The 10,894-nt window shown below is 54.1% G+C and overlaps 1 protein-coding gene across 1 annotated transcript; it reads right to left on the minus strand.

Moving 5' to 3' along the window:
* Positions 1 to 294: 294 nt before the first annotated feature.
* MYCL (MYCL proto-oncogene, bHLH transcription factor) lies at positions 295 to 9,161 on the minus strand. The gene is given in 4 exon segments (XM_074217626.1): positions 295 to 3,075; positions 3,077 to 3,372; positions 8,294 to 8,798; positions 9,001 to 9,161. Coding segments are annotated over 4 exon segments (1,212 nt in total). The 5' UTR covers positions 9,094 to 9,161; the 3' UTR covers positions 295 to 2,757.
* Positions 9,162 to 10,894: the final 1,733 nt, after the last annotated feature.

A 10,894-nucleotide genomic window follows, 5' to 3' on the forward strand; every position in this document is an offset into this window, starting at 1 on the left:
GGGCCTCGGATAAAATCACTTTCCCTCTCTGGGTCTCTTCTGAAAAAGAAAGGGGATTAGATTATAAAATAAAATCCATGACTCTACATCCTTTCATCTGTATTATAGAAGTCCTACTTCCCTTTAAGCAACTGTGTGATAAGCACCAATTGTTACCTGCCTCAACTAGAACTTTGTAAATTGATGAAGTGGGACCAGAGGCATAGATGGCATAGGCCAGCCTTCAGTGCCTTTTCTCACCTGCCTGGCTCTCACCCTTGCATTGGGGTCTTGGAGAGAGCAAACAATGCCAACTACTTTGAGAAATCTTTTATTAAATGTTGATGATGGTTCAGAGTTAGAGGTATAAGGAACAGTTCTTAATTGGGAAGTTAATCACAACTAAAAGAATCGCAATACAAAAATTCAGGCATATTTGCCTTTGGAAATAAATCAAACCCTTGTAACAGGGGCATGAGCTGGGAGGTCTTTCTTGTACAAAAACAATTAACAATACTTTGCAAAAGTCATACAAAAATACAGTATAGAAACCAGTCTCCCCAACCCCGACACCCAACAGCAGCTTCTGGTATAAACCCAAACCCAAGCAACCCAACTATCCCTGACCCATCCCAAACCTTCCCACAGACAAGAAAGAAGTCAGCAACCTTGGTTCCACAGGCCACAGAATGACCCATGGAAGTCATGTCTTTCAGGATGGGCCCCTCATTCTTAGGCTTTGCCCACTGGATATCAGAAGGGCTTCAACCCTTTAGCCCTGGTGGTCTCTGAGGTCCAGGGTCACCATCTGCTTGAAAGAACTCTGGAAGCAGTTACAAAGCTCCCAGGCCCTCCTCACACCCAGTGTCAAGTGCCAGTCAGAACCACAATGTGTGTGTGTTCTAGGGGGATAGGGATGGGAGGCAACCCCAAACCTGTGGCCTAATAAAGGCACCCGAGTGTCAAGTTGTCAAGAGGCTATAGGAGGCTGACGTATTAATCCCTCCCACTGCCCTGGCAGCTCCTGAAATTGGAATCATAGAATCTTTTAGCTGGGAGGGTTCTTAGGGTTCACCTAGTTCAATCCTCTGTCCAATAGATAGATGGGTGGATGCTCTCTACAACATCCTCAATAGGTAGTCACCAGCACAGAAAAGTAGGTAGTGCATGGGATTGGGGAATCAGAGGTTCTGGGTCTAAATTCCTGACTTTGTCTCTTATGATCTCTGTGACCTCTGAGGCCTCCCTGGGTCTCATTTCCTCACCTGTAAAATGAAAAGATAGTACTAAATGACCCTTCCAGCTCCTATGATCTCATAGCCTGACATGAGTTAAAATTCAAATTCTTCCCTAGGATTAGCCTTGCACCAGAATTAGATGTAGTCTACCCAGAGAGGGCATGAGCTCATGTGATAAAGCAGCAACCAGAATTTTGTATTGGTCTGGGATTATCCCTTGGGGACCTGCCATTGGCCTCATCTTCCATATCTGGTGCTCTGGGTTATTTCAGCAGGTCCACTCTGGAATGAAAGCCAGATTCCCCAGAAGGTCTGGCCAACCAGCTGAGCCCCTGAACTCTCTGAGGAAACTCTAAGAAAGAGTTTTTGGCATGCCAGGCAGAAGAACAAGGACAGCAGTAGGAGTCATCCTACAAGGACGGAAAGAGAGGCGTGCAAGTCTGTAACAGCTCTTCAGAACCTACCAACTACTCTAGGGCTTCAGAAAGAAGGAAGAAAGAAGGTAGAATAATTTTCTAACTCCAACCTTCTGCATCCCCAAATAACACACCCTAGGCTCCCCATCACCTGCTTCCAGTGGTTGGGGGGGATACACACCAAGGCAGGACCTATTCCTGGAACTAGGTTCTACAGAAACCTTTGCTGCTAAGACCAATTTAAATGGGATTTGAAGGATACCCCAAGTCACTAGGACAATAGAGGACATATCAATAAGATCCCACCTCGTATCTCAAACCTACAAACCAGAAGCCTCTGGTGAAAAAAAACAAGAGGGACAGTTCTGGTGACCAAGTTATCCCCTTCTCCTTCTGCGGTACGCCTTCAGTTCGATATCCAACTCTGTAAGTTTGTAGCATCAAAAGGTTGCCAACCCCTCGGCTACCGTGTAAAGTGTTTAGTGGAGAGGTAAGGGTCTCCGTAGTAAACAAGTCTCCAGGCTCCTCTCCAGTGAAAACAGCTCATGTATCCACTGGAAAAAGTATCTTGAGTCGTCAGCCTCCAAGCCCAGCTGTCCTCAGCTAACCCCACAGGGACAGCCCCAGCAGGAGCATCCCTCACCATGACCAACCCTGGAGCTTTGGAGTGTGTGATTTCAGGGAGGGCAACACCACTGGAGAACACCACCTGTCACTCAGCATCTGTTATGCCTTGCCTTTCTCCCAGAGCTGGACCCCAAAGCCCCTCCCTCAGGCAGCTGCTTTGTTGGACAGAGACTGTCCCCCGAAATGAGGAAAAGGAGCTGGGGAGCAAGGTGGGGATGCAACATGCCAAGACAGTCTTTTGAAGGTTCCAAGAATGCAAGCCGTGTGTGTGTGTGTGTGTGTGTGTGTGTGTGTGTGTGTGTGTAGAGTATGAGTATGTGTGTGAAAGTGTGTGTGAGTGAGAGTGTGTAAGTACGTGCATTTGGCCGCAGTGCATTCCGGGATCAAGTCCAGTTAGTCCCATGGGACCCAAAATGTGCAAATTACCAAGGGGGAGGGGGAGGAAAGTAGAAGTCTGTTTTCCACAAGGAGAGCCCCATCTCTGTCTTTTTGGTAGGTTAGTGACCAGTGAGCTGAGCGAGTCTCTTCTGTAGCTGCTGCTGCCGTGCCCTGAGGTGCCTCTTCTCCAAGGCCATGGTCTTCTCAGCATTCACCAATGTCTGCAGATATTCCAGGGCCTTGCTGAGGATGACCACCTTAGGAGTCTTGGTGCAGCTGCCCAGGGCAGGCACCTGGTCCCGTAGGGCCAGGAAGCGAGAGCGGAGGTCATTCCGTCTCTTCCGTTCCAAGAAGTTGTGGTTTTTCCTCTTGGTCACGTCCTCAGTGTCAGAAGAGGCTGGCCGGGCCTGGCTGGGCCCCATTTCTGAGGATGGGGGGGCTGGCAGGCCCTGGGGGACCCACGAGCTCCTCTACTTCTTCTTGTTCTTCCTCCTCTTCTTCCTCTTCCTCTTCCTCCCCCTCTTCCTCTTTGGCCTCTTTCTCTGGAGTCCCCTCCTGAGGACAGTTTTCCGGGGGGAATCGAGCAGCATAGTTGTGCTGCTGTTGGTGGATAGAGATGTGGAAATGTTTCATGCAGGGGTCCAGGGGGTCAGCTCGAACAGTGATGGTGACTGGCTTCCGGACACTGAGGGACTGCCTCCTCTCCACTGTCACCACATCAATCTCTTCACCCTCTATCCAAGGAGAAAGAAGAAAAGAAAATAACTAAAAGGCCTACCAGATGCAAGGGTGTGTGTACCAGCTAAGGCTACAAGGATAAAGACAAAAAAAAACCCCCAAAACCAACAAGTCTCTGGCCTCAGGGAGTTCATAATTAATGATGGGACATGAGGGCCAAACTAGTTAAGACATGGGATGGAGAACTCAAAAGGCCCCTCCTTTGACAGATGAGGAAAATGAAATTCAGGGAAATAAAATAGGCTAAGGTTCCATGGAGGCAAGCCACTGTGGGATGGTGGAACAAATGCCTATGGAGTCAGAACCTTGGGTTCAAATTTCACCTCTGATTCTTTTGTGCATGATTTAACCTTGCCCAGGCCTCAGTTTCCCTATCTGACAAATGAGGTTATTAGATGAAGCAGTTGCCGAGGTTCCTTCCAACTCTGGTCCTGTGATCCTAAGTAGGCAGGGCCAGGTCCTCTAACTCCAGACCTTTGAAAGTGTCAAGTTCAAATAAGGAAATGGAGGCCAAGGACCTTGCCCAAGATCTCATTTGCAGTATCTGCATGCTTCAAGTTCAATGTAAATGCCATCATTATTATTAGTGTGAGAATTCAAAGCTAGGCTCTCCAAGACTCAGAATAGAGTCCAGAAATATCCAACCTGAGAGACAGAGTAGAATGATCATCAAGCAAGCCCAGGCTTGAATCCTAGTTCTAGGCACCTACTACCTATGTGAAGCACCAATCTTAGAGTCAAGAGGACCCGAGTGCAAACGCAAGCCTCGGACACTTAACTTACACTTAGTGACTGTATGACCTTCTGCAATTTATTTAACTGTTTACCTCAGCTTACTTATCTGTAAAATGCAAAACTAGTATATTTGCCAAGAAAACCCCAAACAGGTCCAAGGAAAATCAGAAAGGGCTAAACGACAAAAGTTATGTGTGGCCCAGTGGAAGCAGCCCTGATTCTGGACCCAGATGAATTAATATAACCTAGAGCAGTCTTGAATAAAAGTAGGCTTTAAGTACTACTTTATCCTTGGCACCAGGGTTACAAAGACCAAAATCAAAATATAATTTTCACCTTTTTTTTTAAAAGGTTTTTGCAAGGCAAATGGGGTTAAGTGGCTTGCCCAAGGCCACACAACTAGGTAATTATTTAATGTCCAGATTTGAACCCAGGTACTCCTGACTCCAGGGCCGGCGCTCCACCGATTGGCCCCCAATGTTCACCTTTTCTAATATTAGTTTAAGAGGAAGAATCTTTGAGTCATTCCTCCTGAACTGAGGACTACAGGAGTAAAATGACTTGTCCCCAATCACACAGATAGCAACTATGTGAGACAAGACTTGAACCCAACTCCCTTTAGGTTGCTTCTAAGATCCCTTGATCCTTAAAAACTTGAGTAAATCATTACTTCACTAAAAAAACTGAAATATTAATACTAATATTCATTGTTATTAGTAACCATCATAACCATTAATAAGTAATAGCAAAATGGTCTCAGATGCTTCACTTGCAAATAGAGACCTTGAAGATCTCTTCCTCTTCTAATCCTGAGAGTCTAAAGATTATAGATGTAGGTGACCAGGGAAGGCTTGACCTTGGGGAATTTCAACAGTCTTGGTATGTGGCTAACCCAGAACCTCCTGCTTCGGTATCTTGCTCTGGGGGGCTGAGAGCTAGGAGCCAGATGATGCCACTTCCTAAGCCAGGCATCAACAGCTCCCAAGGCGGCAGGGGATCTGAGAGCCAGCTGATCTGCTCCCTACAAAGTGGTGGAAGAAGGAAAATATTCTCCAATTTCCTTTTGCTCAGCAAGGTTTAGATAAGAACAAAAGAGTCCCCAGACTAGCCAGGCTCTCCCCTCCCCCAAGGAAGGGAAGGGAAGAGGAGAGGGTGCCCCACTAGCCTGGGACAAAGTTGAGCTATAAAGATCTTCCCCTGGTCGGACTCTTTCATGCGCAATCAGAATTGTAAATGAGGGGTCTAGGGGCCGAGCAAGGGCCCTTTGTTCCTGCTTCGCACAGCCCGCACTCGGCCCATTGTTACTTTTCACAAGTTATAAATCCTATTATCCCCCCACCTCGCCATTCGGGCGTCCCATTCAGAGGAAGACTTTCAGAGACAGACAGAGGGGCTGCAATGCGCCCCTGCTTCCCCCTCCGGGGGAGGGAAGGGGCTGTCTTTCAGAAAACAGTACACCCTTGGGCTCAATGGGCTTCAGGAACATTCATCACCCACAGGTGGTCCCTCGCCCTAGCCTTCCGAATATGGGCCCCCAAAAGAGGGTTGGGCTCTATAGGTTTCAAAAATGAAAGGGGCAGGCTTGGGGGTATGGGACAGATGGATCACTAGCAAGGTCCTAGGGTATCCTTTCGGGTCTGTCAATAGGTGGGCTGACCCACTGGAAGGGGTTCCTGGGAGAGGGAATCAAAAGAAAGCACTAGAGAAGAGTCCAGTGTTCAAATCCAGCCCTGATGTTAGCTAGGCTAATCACTTAATGTGTTTTAGATTCTCCATAGGTAACCTTTGCCTACAACTTAAAAAGGATCACCGGTCCGGAGAGACTGTCAGGGCCAATCCCGTCATACTGCTTTCCCAAAGTAAAACAGGCAAAGCTGCTCTTTGAATCCCTCTGATCCCCAAAGCTAGATCTTTGGCTACTTACACCACCTTGCTTCCCTATTAGTACTCTCTGCAAACGTTTGGGAGTTATTAGTATTGTGTAAACCACTAGGGTAAGGCAAGGCTCCTAGGAGTGGTACCTGACTCACTCCTTTCCTGGGAAGGTCACTCCCCCAAATTCTTCTGAAGCCAGAGGGAGGTTCCCAGAGGCAAAGTAGGGAGCCGAGAAATCCGGCCTGTTTAGCCCAGTTCTCCAACGCTCCTTTCTCACTGCACCAAAGCTAGGGTCTTTGAACTCATTTCCTAGGCTCTTTGCATATCAAGATACTTAAGCCCCTTTGTGACTCAAACTTGCATGGTGGGAACAATTGCATTATTTCCCCATTAATAAAACTGGCCCATTCAGCTCTTCTTGGCCTAGGCTGAGGATTGGTTCTTTTGCTACTGTTTGGAATGCTGTTTCAGCCAGTCCTCAGTTCCTCATTGGCTGATCTTCGATGTCAGTCATTGTTCCCACCCCCCTCATTGTTTGCAATCTGTTGCTTTTTGTTCCCAGGCCATGTGGCCAGTCCCAGTGCCAGGGGCCCTGGAAACAGGTTCAGGTGAAAGGCCAGGTCAGTAAGTAAAACTAAGAGAAAAGTAACATTTAAAAAAAAGCCACAGAACGCACCCACAAAAGAAGGTTGATTTGCAACCCTCGGGGTGACAAGCCTTCAGCTTTAGAAAAGATTCCGCATGGAGCAACCTGAGAAAAAAGTGATCCTTTTCATTGTTAAGGTTTAAAAGAGCACATTCAGGGCCCCAGCTTAGAGCGGTAGCAGCCGATCTGCGTCCCCAGGGCATTCCAAAAGCCCAGCAGTTGGAGAGAAAGCCAGTTCCTTCCTCAATTAGCCACCAACACAGCCGCCTGTTCAAACCAGTAAACGAGCTTCTGAGCAGGATCCCTCCTGCCCTAAAGAGTTAAAAGACTCAGCTAGAATCCGGGTTCTGCCATTTACTTAGAAGACTGGGGGGGGGGGCTGAGTACCTGTTTCCCCCCACTAAAAAAACCAGAGAGCCAGACCCTTCCAGTCGACTTTCTAGGCTTTCAGATCCCTTTCAACCCCTGCAGTCTGGACTCCTGTAGGTGGAAGGTATCACCTCCCCAAGGACACTCACTGCACACAGTGAAGGAAGAGAAAGGAGTCTAAGTTGCCTGGCGTGCCTCTGTCTACCCTTTGGCCGAGAATCCCACCCCCCCATGATCTTAGGACCAACCCTTCCTTGGCTGCTAAATCAACCAGGATCTCTGAGATTGGGGTGCAGGAGCGATGATCTTCATTCATTTGCCAGGTCCCTAGCAAAGCTCTATCCCTCTCCTAACTGGCAAAAGATGAGATGGGCAAAGGTTCAAGAAACCAGAGGTACCAAAGACACTAGGAGGATCCACTTCAAAAGAAGCTAACTGGGCACACTCTCGATCAGTCCCCCAAGTCCCCAAGGGAAGGGCACACGAAATTAGGACAAAGAATATTCTGCCGTCTCCCTGCAGCAGAATCAGGGAAAGCGCTTACTTAGGAGGCAGATCCAGGCACTCACTCGTCACAAGCCCATGGGCAAGTATCCCAGATCCTCCCTGGTCCCGTCCTCCGTTTGGGGGCCTGAGTGGGGAGGGGGACGGGTGACGGATGCCTTCTAAGCTCTCCTCTTTTTATTCCCAGACAAGTTACCAGCCCACGAAGAGCGAGTGGCACAGAAACATCGAGGGCAGGATCCAGGATGGGTCACAGACTCTCAACCACCTTAGGAGCTCACTTAGCTTAGTGTTTTTCAGGAGGAAATTAAGTGTTTCTTGACTTGAACACCCGCGGATTTTGAGGGGCTTCCAAAAGAGAAGGGAGCAATCCTTCCCTGCATTCCACCAAGACACCCCAGGAGAACATGTTGGGAACCAGGGGTCCGAGTCCTGCTATTCAGCTGCGGGGCTCTACCCAGAGCCCTCCCTGTCTCTCAAAAGTTGGGGGCTAGAATCAACGATCTCCCAAATTCTCGTGACGCTGTGAAACGGGGCACGAGGAGCCCCGACAGCGGGGGACCCTCCGACTCGGTGGGGTCACACCCCCCCCCCCCCAGCGCCCAAGAAGCAGCAGTCGGCTCCCACCCCCTTTTGTTCCTTCGGGGCTTCGGTCTATTTACCAACACACCCACGTGTGTGCGAGAGGCGGCTAGGGGGCTCTGCGCCCCGAGAGGCCAGGCCGGGCTGCCGGGGCCGGGCCGCGCTCACACCTGCCCCCCACCCCCCGGGGGCCCCGGCGCACTCACCCGAGTCGCTTTGGCTCTCGGAGCCCGAGCAGGCCGGGGGCTTGGGCTCCCCGGGGGCGCAGGGGCAGGCGGCCGGCGGCTCCAGGGCCTCGGGCCCCGGGTGGCCGCAGGCCGGCTCGGCCGCGGCGGCGGGCTTGGCCGCGGCCCCCTTGGGGGCCAGCTTGTCGCTCATGGCCTTCTCCAGCCGCTCCCGGGCCGAGAAGCCGCTCCACATGCAGTCGCTGCGGATGATGGAGGCGTAGTTCCTGGCCGGCGCCTTGGGGGGGCCGCGGGCCTCCGCCTCGTCGGCCGCGCAGCCCCCGGGCCAGGGCTCGGGCGGGCCGCCGGCGGCCGAGGAGCAGCAGGCGCCGGGGCCGCAGCCCCAGGGGGGCGACATGGGCGGCGAGGGCACCAGCTCGAACTTCTTCCAGATGTCCTCGCTGGGCGCCGTGGAGCGGTAGAAGTCCTCCTCGTAGTCGCAGTCGTAGAAGTAGTGCTGGTACGCGTCGAAGTCCATCTCCGCCGCCTGCGGGACGGGACGGGGCGCCGTGGGCCGGGGCCGGGGCCGGGGCCGGGGCCGGGCCGGGGCCCGCCGCCCCTCCCCCCGCCGCCCCCCTCCCCCCGCCGCCCGGGGGGGGCCGAGCGCCGAGCAAACTTTCCCAGGCTCGGCCCGGGGCCGGCTGGTTCGGGGCCCCCCGCCCCCCGGCCGCCCCGCGGCCGCGCCTCACCTGGCTCCGACGGCCCCGCACCTGGAGGGAGCCGGCTCCCCCGCCCGCTCCGGGCCGCCCGCACCCAGGCCCCCCCCGCGCGCGCACGCACATGCACGCAGCGCCCGTCCCGCACCGGCCGGCCCAGCCGCGGGGATCAAAGCCGGGGGCCGCGAGCCGGACGTATTGTTCCCGAGCCGCCTTATATCCAGCCCCGCGCGGCCCCGGCCACCCCAACCGGGAGGCGCCGATTTGCATAGTGGGCGGGGGCCGAGCCCCTCCCCCTCCCGGCGGCGGCCCAGCCCCTCCCCCCGCCCCCGCCGCCCCTCCCCCGCCGCGGCCCCGCATCCCGGGCCCGACCTGGGCGGCGGCGGCGGCGGCGGCTCCGGAAGGGGCGCGGGCGGGTCCGGGGCGGCGGCGGGGCCCGGCGGGGGCGGGGCGGGGACCCCGCCGCGCGGGCCGCGCTGGGACAGCCCGGCGCCGCAGTGGCAGAGTGACGCAACCGCGGCGCGGCCCCGGGGGGGCTCCGCCGGGCCCCCGCCCCTCCCCCCGGGCCCCGCGCCCCGCGCCCCGCGCCCCGGGACGCTCCCTCTCCGGGGCCCCGCGCCCCGATGCACGCACTGCTCTAGGCCCGGCGCGGCCCGGGGCTCGCCGCTGAGTGTCCTGGGCCCCGGGCTCACATCCTTCCGGACCTCTGCCCGAGGCCGCCCCCGAAGGCAGGGACAGGCGGCCCGGCTGCCGCCCCCTCCCCAGACACCCGGGAACGGTCTCTCCTCCTCAAGCCCCCCGCTACTGACTGCCTGGCTGGGGCCGGGCTTGGACCGCAGTCTAGTGCCACCTCGTGGCCGTGGCTCGCCCCGGTTATTAGGGTGCGGGAGGGGGTGGGGGGGTGGGGAGCACAGACAAAACCCGCAAGGTAACGTAGGAGTCATCCCAACCGGCCCGCTCCTGGGACGGCCCGGGGCCCGCCAGCTCGCCCCGGGGCCCCCCGCGAAACACAAGTGCAGCACTTGGAACCCGGGGCTTCGCGGTTCCCACCCGGGCTCTCCCCAAACTCCTGCACCGCGGGCCGCTGGCTGGGGCTCACGCGATACCGCAGCCCCGGGGGACAAAAGGGGGAGGGGGCGGCGGGGCACAGGTGGGGCTCGGCGAGTTTCAGGTATCTCCTGGCACCCCCGATTGGAGATGTGGAAAGAGGTGTGAACCCGAGGCGGAGTCAGGAGGACCCGAGTTCAAATGAGACACTTGATCATGACCTAGCTGCGTGGCCTGGGGCAAGCCGCTTAACCCCACTGCCTTGTAAAAACCTAAACAAAAAAGTGTGGACCTGGAGGTCGGTAGAAAAGCAGCTTGTTTTAGATAATCATCACAGAATTAGACATCATAATCGAATCTTGGGAACTATTGAGATCATCAGGTGGAAGCTACAGAGGGAGAAGAGAAAAGAACCCAGGACAAAGAACCCAGAAGAGAGGCCCAATGTTGGCTGGCATGACTTGGATGAAGATTCAGGAAAGGAGGTTGGGAAGGAGAGGGATCAGACAGGTGGGAGGAAAACTAAGGGAGAAGAGATTATTGAGGAGTAGAGGGTAGTTCAACATTTCCAAAAACTGGAGAGAAGTCAGGAAGGATGAGGTTGAGAAATGATCATGAGATTAGGCGATTAAGAGGTCATTGGTAACTTTGAAAACAACGATTGAGGGGCGGTTAGGTGGCGCAGTGGATAGAGCACCGGCCTTGGAGTCAGGAGGACCTGGGTTCAAATCCGATCTCAGACACTTAATAATTACCTAGCCTGTGGCCTTGAGCAAGCCACTTAACCCCATTGCCTTGCAAAATCTAAAAAAAAGTGATTGAAGTTGTATGATGAGATCAGAAAATGATGAGGTGAGAAGTCAGACTAGAGGAAAGGAGA

Source organism: Macrotis lagotis, chromosome 1 (genome assembly GCF_037893015.1).
Source record: "Macrotis lagotis isolate mMagLag1 chromosome 1, bilby.v1.9.chrom.fasta, whole genome shotgun sequence".
In the NCBI taxonomy this organism is placed as follows: domain Eukaryota; kingdom Metazoa; phylum Chordata; class Mammalia; order Peramelemorphia; family Peramelidae; genus Macrotis; species Macrotis lagotis.